Consider the following 12,103-nt stretch of genomic DNA (forward strand, 5'->3'; position numbering starts at 1 on the left):
CATATGAAAGACATTAAAAATCATGCTCAGTGCTCACCGAGTAACTGCCCATCGGATATCAAAACAGAATACCAGAAATCTCTATCTCCCCTAAAACATCCTATATAACCACAACCAATCATAATCCCGCCAACCACATGCCGCATCAAAATCTCCAAATCAATTCCTTCTCATATTAGGTACGTACCTCCTTCGCAAAGAGGCAACAATACATTTTCCATGTCAGGTCGAATTTGGCGTTGACCAGCCTAAACCGACATGAGAACCAAATTTACCTGGTAATAATACTTGAGGGATGAATTCGCTCAAAAAGAGTCAATGGATGAAGTCCGCACTTATGAAATAGTCGAGGGGACGAAAATCTTAGTTTCCAGAGCTGAACTATACACAAGGGAACAGTGAAAACATCGAGGGATGCAAAAATCAATATATAGTTTGGTGAAAATCAAGAGTGTGTTGTGCAACTAAGAAGAAAAATCAATATATAGTTTTTTTAAACAACGATCTGGTTTTATTTATTCAATGAATAACGTACATCTGTTCGAAAAAACTAAAACGACAACAAAGATTTCAGATAAACCGAAAGTTACATCAAAAATCTTTGAAGCCAACTTACACTTTGTAAGTTTTAGTGAGTCGCATGAGCCATACCCCCGAACGGGCAGCCCAGCGGACTACAAGAGTTCTTTAGTTATGTTGCGCTGATGGCCCGTGGCCCAGCCGGCCAGCCCAGCGGACTACAGCGTAGTGGAACGAAGCCAATCCCTACAAATAAGGCACGAATGGATGCGCTCAAAAATAAAAATAAAAAGGCACGGATGGATCCCCTCGAAAAAAAAAGGCACTGATGGAAAAGCGGAAAACTCCTGAAAATCTGGCTAACCCTCCCCCGAAAACAAGATGACCAACTTCCAAAGAACCCCAACCCCTCCCCAAACCCGCCGCCGCCGCCACTGCCACCTGCTTCGTTGAAGGATCGAAAAATCGCCGCCGGTTGGATCAATCTTCTTGTAAGTTTTCTACCCCCAACAGGTTGGAAGTTTCTTGCCAGCATTCCTCGTAAGGCCTTTGATCTTGACTCTTCGGTTGGTGTTTTGGCTGTCATGCGCCGTGCAGGCTACCCGTTCGACGAAATGCCCCCCAAGGTAACCAAGCGGTGGGTGCCGGTTAGCCGACCGGCGGGGACATCTCCCGCACCCGCAGCACGCAAGCCATCCAACGAAACGTCCCCGAAGGTATCGAAGCGATGGGTGCCGGTTAACCATAACCAACCTGCGGGGACGTCCCGCGGCGCAGGCAACCCATCCAAGAAAATGCCCCGGAAGGTATGGGTGCCAGTGGGGAAGTCTCAGGGGGCAGCCGAGCCCGCCGATCGGCTCAGCGACCTCCCAGATGCGCTCCTGCACCACATCATGTCGTTCATGAAGTCCTGGGAGGTGGTCCGCACTTGCAAGCTCTCCAGGCGGTGGCGCAACCTCTGGGCTTCTGCACCCTGCATCGACATTCGTGTGGGGCGCCATGATAGACCACCCACGGATATGGTCAAGTTTATGAACCGGGTTCTGCTCACTCGGGACATGCTCACGCCAGTCGACACGCTCCGTCTGCGCTCGGTTGGCGAAGATGATTTCTACGAGACTTATAATAATGGCAATGTCAAGAGGTGGATCCGCAATGCTCTCAAGCGAAGAGCTCGTGTTATCCATCTTAATGGCCATCTCCACAACTGCATAACACTGGATCGCATGGACTTTGTGTCTTGCCACCTCAAAATCTTGAAACTGTCATACGCCAAGCTGGATGATAGAGTTATGAGGCAGCTCTCTTCTCAGTGCCCTTCTTTGGAAGAACTAGATCTTAAGAGCTGTGTGGTAGATGGCCATGAGATAGTATCCTTCTCTCTGAAGAGTTTGATCGTGGTCAAGTGCAAGTTCACTATGAACCTCTTGGTGGATGCTCCAAACCTCATGTTGCTACGTTGCATCACACCGGAGAAGTGGGTTCCCGTGTTAAAGAACTCTGTGTCTCTGGTCACAGGCAGCATCAGTCTTGATGACTCTTTATTGAGTTCTGAATTTCATAAGGATGACGATGATGATGATGAATTCCCTCAGACTAGCGATGAAGATGATGACAATGATAATACAGATGCCCAGTGTGATGGTAAAAATGCTGCTGCTGACAGAAGTCATAATGAGGGATTTCTTGATAGTATTTTGTTTGGCGGATTTTCTGATTTCTGTGATGATTATCCCGATGACTATCCTGATGGCTATTCTGATAACTTCAAAGACGATTACGATTATGGAAGTGATATCAATAGCGATGATGATACATATGAATATAGTGAGATTGCAAATGGCTTTGAAGATAAATATTCTGGAAACTGCTATGATGATCTGGAATTCAGTAAGGGTGGTAAAAATTATGGCTTCAGTGCGAACTATGGGTTCAATGACTATAAAACCTTAGGTGGCCAAAATGTTCTTCACAGCCTTTCTAATGCCAGAAGCATAGAGCTGTTAGGTCATGCGGGAGAGGTATGGTTATTAACTTCATGGATGTATTACTGTTCAGTCTGTATCTTTACTTCTGTGTAATAAGTGATAGTGGACATGGTGCTTATATCACAAATTCATAATAATCATATGCAAAAGAAACTCGTTGGTTTTCTGGTGTCCATGTTTTTTTAACTCTATGCAGCTCAGTTAATAACTGGACAGATTGATGCAGTTTACTGATGTTGCATCATTCTTGAATGAATGGGCTTCTCTAGGGGCTTGCTATCATTTCGGGAAATTTATTTAGTATATTTACAATGTTCAAATCTTCACTAGGGATTAAGAATGACCTTTCTTAGGAAATACTTAGTATAGATGTGTATGCTCATGCAACACGTCATATACACCCATGTTCTTTAATTTGTTCATTTAACTAATGATCTTTTCTATGCTGACTAGTTAAGAGTATACATTTTGGAACGTTTTACTCGACCAAATATAGCTATGGGGTCTTGCAAATCACAAACCGTAGGACATTCTGAAGGTTATGGTTTTCTGGGGAAATCATACTTTTTATCTCATTGACTGCAAGTCTTTCATTGGTTCTATCACAAAATTTCCAATTTACCCCCTCTACTTTCGTGGGAACACAGGTTCAAACATTTTATTCAATCCTGTTAACTTTGAAAATTGATATAGATCACCCCTGTGGTGGTGTTTGAAAAGCAAAATTTGCCTTGTTGGCCGGTTTTGTATAATCCAGGTTTAATGCTGGCTCACTGTGTGAAGTGGCTTGCTGACATGGGCCATTTACTTGGTATCTCAATTAGCCAAGCCAGTCAGATGCCATGTAAGAAAAACCAAAAACAAACTGGCATGACTTTCAAAGTTCAGGGATTAAATACACAGTTTTATATTAGGTATAATCTGGACTTCTGGAAAGTAAATCGAACTTCTCCCAATAAAAGTTACTCCCTCCGATCCTAAATTGTTGTCGAAATATTACATGTATCTAGACGCTTTTTAAGAATAGATACATCTATATTTGGGCAAATTTGAGTCAAGAATTTAGGATCAGAGGGAGTAATAATTTTTTATCCCTTGCCTATGATTTGATGCCTTGGAAGCTTTTGTTAACTGAATATGGAACAGGCAACACTAGTGGCATGAGGTTTCTACCTTCTGCTTCCTAGTTAATATCAATGACTTCGTCACATCTAATTTTGTTTTTCAATTACTTAACAGTAAATTTGAGTTAGTGTTGCGGATCAAGAGCATTTGTAAATTGTAAATTTTCTATTATCCAATACTGCAGGTCAATTAACGAACTATGAAAGCTTTAAAATTCCTAGCGTGTCATATCTGATGATTCCAATAATGCTTTTGAAGTGATTTTGACGTTCCTTATATTACCATATAATTTTGCTTCAGCACAGTGTATAATTGTAGAACCAGTTATATAACTACTTCCATGTACACAGTTACTGCAGTACTTCCTCATATACTGCATAACTAATAATTTTCCATTCCTTTGTATATATGGAACAACTCACTTTTGTTAAAAACATGAAGGTGGTTCTGAGGAGGGAATCAATGAGTTGTCCAACTTTTAACAACCTGAAGACTCTGTCCCTTGGTGAGTGGTGTATCAGCAGGGGTGCTGATTTTTACATACTAATTCGCTTACTCCAGCATACACCGTGTTTGGAGCAGCTCTTTCTTCAGCTTGAAATGGTGCGTGCATGCATTGTTTCTCTCAATTCTTGCATTTTGATATATTCGTTTATGATTTTACTTAACAGCTCATCAAACTAATTTTTTCTGCCCTTCTTAAAGAACTTCGGCATTGAAAATGCATTAGGAAGATGTAAACCAAATGGAGGTTCATTTTCTTGCAAACACATTAGAATGGTGAAGATCAAATGCACCAAAGATGATCCTAGATTGCATATGTTGGCACAGTTGTTTAAGGCCAACGGCATACTGCTTGAGAAGATTTATGTGCGTCGAAGTGGGAGCTTCCGTGAGTACCTTGTGTTCATATATCTAGTTATTATGTTTTTGCAGTTTTAAAATTTTTGTTTAAGAAATAAGAGTCATGTTACCTTGTACAAGAAAACTGAGCTATAGTTTAAATGCATTTACTAAAAAAATTCAACCATATAATCTTGGTCAGCAAGATGTTTTGTTTTTAAATCTCTGCATTCACTGGATCTCTGATCTTTCTGCCAGATCTTTGTATGTTGAAGCGAAACAGGGAAATTAGCATTGCTGAAATGCGCGACTACCTGTAAAAACCCTTGCCCCGTTCAAAATACATATAAGGTACGAGTTCTTGTTAAGCATGCCTTTTTTTTCCCCCTGAGGTAGCCATTTCAGCATTTGATAATTGCAACATTGTTTATCTGTAGAATGCAAGGCACTTGAGCTGGGAGTCAAGAAAGCATGATTTTCGCAGTATGCTGGCAGTGCCTGCAGATCTATGACGGAGCTTTACCTTAGTCAATATCATCACGGGAACTTAGCAACTATGAGTATTCAATATTCATTTTCACCGCGTACTATCTTTCTTCATTCTCCTGTTTCGTTCTTATCACCGTGCATCGACTGCTTATGATTACCAGGGTGACTTGTGCTGAGCTCTCTTGCTTTGTTCTGGAGTGGCATTGTTATGAAATGAATCTGTGTGTTCTTTCCATTGAATGATGATCATATATACACAAGGGGAAGGGACACCAATACATGCATTGGTGTCCCAAGTTTTGGGCATTCGCTTCCCAATTTTCGACACGAATAGTTAAAACACTAACCGCCTAATTAACTATTAATTAACTAATAATTAATCCTAATTGATCATAATAATTATTCTCAACACTCTCCCTTGATCAATTTGCTCCGTTGATATGTGTATTCTTGAATCATCGTGGAATCTTGTAATCTTGTAATTTCCTTCAAAAACCCAGTGGGAAAAATATTGAGGAAATAATAATAATATTGATACGTTATGAAAACTCCGTTTAAAAACCTAATGGGAAAATAAGTAGAAAATGATATAATATATTTTGAATATTGTCTCTTGATGATTCATATCGAATTATATGAACAATAAATATGCCTTGCATATTATCCACAAAAACCCTGGTGGGGAAAATAGAAAATATGACATATAATCTTATGTTAATATTGTCTCATTAAAACCCTTTTATGAGAAACTAGTGAGTAAAACTCATAATAGGAAAAGAGTGCAATATGATGTTATGAACAGGTTAAACTCATGTGAATACTCCCCTTGATGCTTGCAAAATTTTAAGTCGTCGCATACCAATCCCATATACACATTTCTGAAATGTGGAGTTGGATAAGGACTTAGTGAAGAAATCTGCGAGGTTATCGCTGATTTGGTTTGCAAGATATTTATTTCCCCATTTTGTTGTAATTCATGAGGATACAACAGTTTAGGTGCAATATGTTTAGTTATATTCCTTTTTATATAACATGTTTGCATCTGGGCAACACAAGCAGAATTATACTCATAAATAATTGTTGGTGATTCAATCGAACCAATACCACATGATTGTTGTATGTGGTTAATCATTCGGCGTAACCATACACTTTCACGAGATGCTTTGTATAAAGCTATTATTTCCGAATGATTTGTGGATGTAGCCACTAGAGTCTGCTTAGAAGACTTCCACGGTATGGTTGTCCCACTATGTAGGAACACGAAACCGGTCTGGGATCTGGCATTGTGGAGATCAGATAAATAGCCAGCATCTGTGTATCTGATTAATTCAGAGTTTTGGTTTTTTTTTTGAAAATATAGACCTAGATCTTTAGTGCCTTGTAGGTAGCGAAAAACTTGCTTGACTCCTACCCAATGACATTTTGTTGGAGCTGCGCTGTGTCTACCTAGTAAATTTACCGCAAATGCAATATCCAGCCGGGTGCAATTTGCTAGGTACATTAATGCTCCAATGGCACTAAGATATGAGAATTCAGATCCCAAAATTTCCTCTCGATTACCTTTTGGTCTGAATGGATCTTTCTCTACGTCTAGAGATCGAACTACCATAGGTGTTTTGCATGGATAGGATTTGTCCATGTTAAATTTCTCCAAGTTCTTCTGTATATATGTAGCTTGGTGAATCAATATTCTCGAAGGAAGGTGCTCAAGTTGTAAACCTAAGCAGAATTTGGTACGTTTTACCCAAATCTTTCATTTCAAATTCCGTCATTAGATGATTACGAGCTTCATCTATATCCTGTTTGTTGCCAATGATGTTTAAATCATCAACATATACAGAGATAATGCAAAATCCTGCTTTGGATTTCTTGATGAATAGACATGGGCAGTCATCATTGTTAGAGTAACCATTTTTAATGAGAAACTCACTTAGTCGGTTGTACCACATTCTACCTGACTGTTTTAAACCGTATAAAGATTTATTCAACTTTACACGGTACATGTTGCGTCTTGCGTTAGTATTCGGAATTTGGATTCCATCGGAAACTTTCAGGTAAATGTCTGAATCTAATGACCCATAAAGATATGCAGTCATGACATCCATCAACTGCATAGATAGACGATTTTGAACAAACAATGAGATTAAATATCGGAAAGTAATTCCACTCATAATCGGAGAATGTGTTTCACTGAAATCAATGCCGGGTCTTTGCGTGAACCCTTGTGCTACTAGTCTCGCTTTGTATCTCACCACCTCATTGTTTTTGTTTCTTTTCTGGGCAAAAACCCATTTGAATCCCACTGGAAAAACATTTGGAGGTGTAGATATTACTTCTGTAAATACCTTCCTTTTATTGAGCGAGGCTATTTCTGCTTGAATTGCATCCTTTCATTTAGGCCAGACGGAGCGTTTTTCACACTCGGCTATGGTTTTTGGATCATGATCATTTTGAAGGTTGTTTGCAATCTTAGTAGAGAAATAAGTGTCGACAAACGTAGTCTTTCTATTGTATATTTCTCTAGTGTCTAAATAATTTGTGGAAATTTCGTTTACCTTTGGTGACTGTTAGCAATTTCCCGTTGCGGTTAAGTCCAGGTTTTTCGATGTCCCAGCATCAGTAATTGAGTGCACTATTGAGCTGGGTTGTGGATGTTGGTTATCCACTGGGTGTATATTACTCAATTGATCTCGGTTAATCAAATATTGACTCACATTTGTTGTTGTAGAAGGAGGTTCAGAAGGTTTATTCTTCTGTTTTCTTTGCTGTGGCTCCTTCGTTTGTTCCTTTTGTTGCTTGCTGGAAGCTAGATCCTTTTTAGTTGTCGTACCTCTCCTCCTCTTCCTTTGAACGGTAGGTGCAGGAGGTTGAGTAGCTTTTATAAGTACCTCCACTCTTTCGGATATGTTCTTTGCCGGGTTATAGGATTTAGTTACACCTTTGTAATCAACAAATGCGTCTGGTAAATTGTTTGCAATATGTTGCAAATTTATACTTGTCTGAACCTATTGTTCAGTTTCTTGAGTACGTGGATCTGAGGCGGAAATGCCTTAGACATTCCAGTTGATTTTCTGGCATTCTTGTTTTTGGTACTTTAATTCTCCCCCTAATGCCGGGAAATGATCCTCATTAAAAATACAATCAGTGTACCGGGCAGTGAATAGATCCCCTGTGAGAGGTTCTAGGTACTTGATAATTGACGGTGATTTGTACCCCACATAGATCCCCAATTTTTTATGTGGTCCCATTGATGTACGTTGTGGTGGTGAGATCGGTACGTATGTAGGGCAACCGAATTTTCGCAGATGGGAAATACTTGGTGGACTTCCATGTACTAATTGAAGGGGAGAAGTAGTATGATATGCAAGTTGGTCGCAATTGAATTAAATCAGCGGCATGTATAACCGCATGACCCCAACAAGTTGTTGGTAAATTACAATTCTGTAATAAAGGTCTTGCAATAAACTTAATTCTCTTAATAAAATATTCAGCCAAACCATTTTGTGTGTGGACATATGGGACTGAGTGCTGAACTTTAATTCCTAATGCCATGCAATAATCATTGAAGGCGCATGAGGAGAATTCAACGGCATTGTCCATTCAAATTGTTTTAATTCGATGGTCTGGATAATGAGCTTTTAGTTTAATTATTTGGCTCATTATCTTTGCGAATGCATGGTTACGTGTGGAAAGTAGACACACATTAGACCATCTTGTAGATGTGTCGATTAAGAGCATGAAATACCTAAATGGTCCAGACAATGGTTGGATAGGACCACAAATATCTCCTTCAATTCGTTCAAGGAATTTGGAGTGGTTCCGCTTGTATTTTAAGATAAGAAGGTCTTAAAATGAGCTTGCCTTGTGCACATGCTGTGCGTAAAAAATCCTGAGATTTTGGGAATTTTGCTTTATTAAGATTATGACCAATAGAATTATTAATAATTTTCCGTATCATCCCGATACCAGGGTGACCAAGGTGATCATGCCAAGTCTGGAATGTATTGACATTCTGAAAAATTATTTTATACGCAACATGGGCTTCAGGTTTTATGATGTATAGTACAATCCGGACGATAACGAAGGAATTTTTTCAAGAATTTGTTTGCCATATCCGTTACTTTTTGTAAATAGGAGAAATTCCTCATTGTTGTCATCGTGGATTTCTATATGAATCCCTTTTGACGGATATCTCTATAACTTATTAGAGTACGAGTTGAATTGGAATACAATAAAACGTCCTCGATTATTACTTGTGTACCCATAGGAAGTGTGATGATGGCACGTCCAGAGCCAACAATTAATGTATCGCGTCCAGCGATTGTCAAAATATTTCATTGTGTTTTAGTAAGGTTTTGAAAATATTTTGTTACCTAAGTATAGTGTTTGTGGTGGCGCTGTCCTCAAGGCAAAGTTCTTCGTCCATTTTGGATTGACTCTCGTAGAAACCTATATATGGAAAATGAAGAATTTTAATATCATTCTTAATAGATATATAGAATACATACAAATTTATTTATGTATTAAATTGATAATACAATATTGTAATTTACAATACATGTGTCAAATATGTAGGTACCAAAGTGCTGATACAATAATGTAATATTACAATATAGATGACAACGGTCACTATAATTTATTTACAACAATACTTAGGAACATAAATATAGATAATATCTATTTCGGAGGTAGGTGAACTAGTTTAGGTCTCCCAACATATCATTAGAAGTAAATTCAATGATCATGTTCTTCGTGCTCATTAGATCCTCAGACGATCGGATTGTCGGGTTGTTGCTTGGGTCCTCCTTGATATCATGCGAACAACCGGCTTCCTTGGAATTGTCGGATTGGAAATTGAAGTGTGATTTAAATCTTGGTCCTTGATGAGCAGGTCGCTTGCGTCCTACGGATTGGAGGTATAGATCTACCAAATGACGAGGGGTACGGCATTTTTTTGTAATATGCTTGTAGCACCCACATTTCTGACAAACTTTAGATTTGTCGTATTGTGGTTTGAAAGTGCCTTTCTCCTTTCCTGTACACATGGCTTGTTTTTCTTGTTGCCCTTTTGCTTGCCTTTGAAGTTGTTTGGTCGATTAGTCGATCCATTGAACTTATTGTTTTTCTGAAAATTAGCATGTACTTCAGGCAAAGGTGCAGTGCCTACAGGACGCTGATGATGGTTTCTCATTAGAAGTTCTTCATGCTTTTCGGCTTGAAGTAAAACATGGATAAGATCAGAATATCTATTGAATTGGCGTGCACGATACTGTTGCTGGAGGATCCTATCGGCCGAAAGCATAGTGGATAAGGTCTTTTCAATCTTTTCCGCTTCAAAAGGTTCCTTCTCGCAAAATTGCAACTTTGAACAAATTTTATGAACGGCATGATTGAACTCTCCAATGGATTTAAAATCTTGTAGACGTAGTTGAGTCCATTCATGTGTGGCTTCAGGCAGGCAAAATCACGGCCTTCTGCTGTTCATATCTAGTTTGAAGGGCAAGCCATAGTGTGTATGGATCTTCTTCCCTGAGATACTCTAATTTGAGATCAGCATGGATATGGTTCCTTATAGTATATAAGGCATTATATTTGTATAAATCTGCGATGGGCGGTTGTCCCTCTTGAGGAGGTTGTATGGTCGCTGAAAGACCATGTGACGCAAGGCTCACTTTTACGTCCATTGTCCAAGTTGGATAGTTTCGACCGTCGAGGGCGAGTTCCTCAAACTCTTTCCTGGTCATTTTGTCCTACATGGGGTTGAAAAACCATGGATTTTGTCAACTACTAGTAGGTAAACCCAAAATATTCTGGTCATTGTTGTAATTAAATTGCAAGAAAATGCATGAGATTTAATCAATGTTAAATTCATATAGTGTAGACCTCAAATAACACTTTGAAGATAATCACCGATTATTGGTGTAGATCTCTTAGTTCTACGCGAAAAGTTCACTGCTTTCAATAAGGTGTATGTTCCCACGGAACATTCAACGTCATTTAGCATTTTACCGTTATTGAAAGACTGTAGCACCTTTTGTTATTTTTTAATTTAATATTGGAAGAGCACGTTGAAGGTAGTCATTGTGTGTATTCGACACAATGAAGACCTTTCGGCACTACGCGAAATAATTCGCTGCTTTGAATAAGGTGTATGTTCCCACGGAACATTCAACGCCATTTAGCATTTTACCGTTATTGAAAGTCTATAGTACCTTGTGTTTCGCATATATTAAATTGAGGTAGTCACATAGTGATAATTTTTTGCTTATCACTAATGGAGATTTTTCTTAAATCAAGTCTAATTTGGGCATTTTTTTAATGCCATTTTGGGACTTAATCGTTGAAGCAAAACTCACAAATATGCAAGAAATAAAGATCGCAATTGCAAAGGCGTAAATATCACATGTAATAGGGGATGTATATCATACAAACACATTGAACACGACAATATTTACGTTGACATTTACATAGGAATATGTCTTTTAATAGAAATCCATCCTAAAAACCACTGGAATCTAAATAAATATAAGTGCAGTGACCTATAAGTATGTAAAATACTATATTAAATAGATACAAGGACCAAATCGCAAATAGCCGGAATTTTCCGGACTTTTCTGCAAAATGGCCGTAGCCAGTGAAGGGGGGCCGCGGGTTCGGGGGGTGGGCCTGGGCCTTGGCGTCCTTTCGGCCGGCCCAGGTAGGGGCTGAGGGCGCGGGCAGTTATAAGGTTGTAGGGGAGGCAGTTACGGTTAGCACCCCATCCCGCCGCCGCCGCCACCAATCTCGTCGCCTCTAAGCCCGTCGCCGCCTCCTTTGCTGCTGCCCGGCCGCCTCCCTCGCCGCGTGCCTAGATGGAGGAGGCCCCCCCCCCCTCATCGGAGGAGGAGAGGCTGAGGGTGGCCGGATTCCACCCGTCGGCGGCCGGCCCCGAGCGGTGAGCGGCCATGGCGGCCGCAAACTTGCGGAGGAGCCTCCGCACCTCCGGGTGGACGTCGTCGAGCCCTTCATCTTCGTCTCGGTCCGCCTCGGAGTTGCCGCAGTCGGTCGGATTCGCGTTGATGTCGAGGCCCGGCGGGGTTGGAGATGGGAGCGGCGGCGCCATGCCGTCCCGCGTCGGGCACGGTCCATGCCCGTGGCTC

At 40.1% G+C, this 12,103-nt stretch overlaps 1 protein-coding gene across 1 annotated transcript; it reads left to right on the plus strand.

Moving 5' to 3' along the window:
- LOC100835729 lies at window positions 1-5,204 on the plus strand. Its single transcript, XM_010236231.3, has 6 exons — window positions 1-1,010; window positions 1,117-2,540; window positions 4,074-4,235; window positions 4,338-4,524; window positions 4,734-4,826; window positions 4,913-5,204. The coding sequence occupies exons 2-5, from the start codon at window positions 1,134-1,136 to the stop codon at window positions 4,793-4,795; spliced, it is 1,818 nt and encodes a 605-aa protein (XP_010234533.1). The 5' UTR covers window positions 1-1,010; window positions 1,117-1,133; the 3' UTR covers window positions 4,796-4,826; window positions 4,913-5,204.
- The last annotated feature ends 6,899 nt before the right edge of the window (window positions 5,205-12,103 follow it).

This window comes from Brachypodium distachyon, chromosome 3 (assembly GCF_000005505.3).
Source record: "Brachypodium distachyon strain Bd21 chromosome 3, Brachypodium_distachyon_v3.0, whole genome shotgun sequence".
Classification (NCBI taxonomy): domain Eukaryota; kingdom Viridiplantae; phylum Streptophyta; class Magnoliopsida; order Poales; family Poaceae; genus Brachypodium; species Brachypodium distachyon.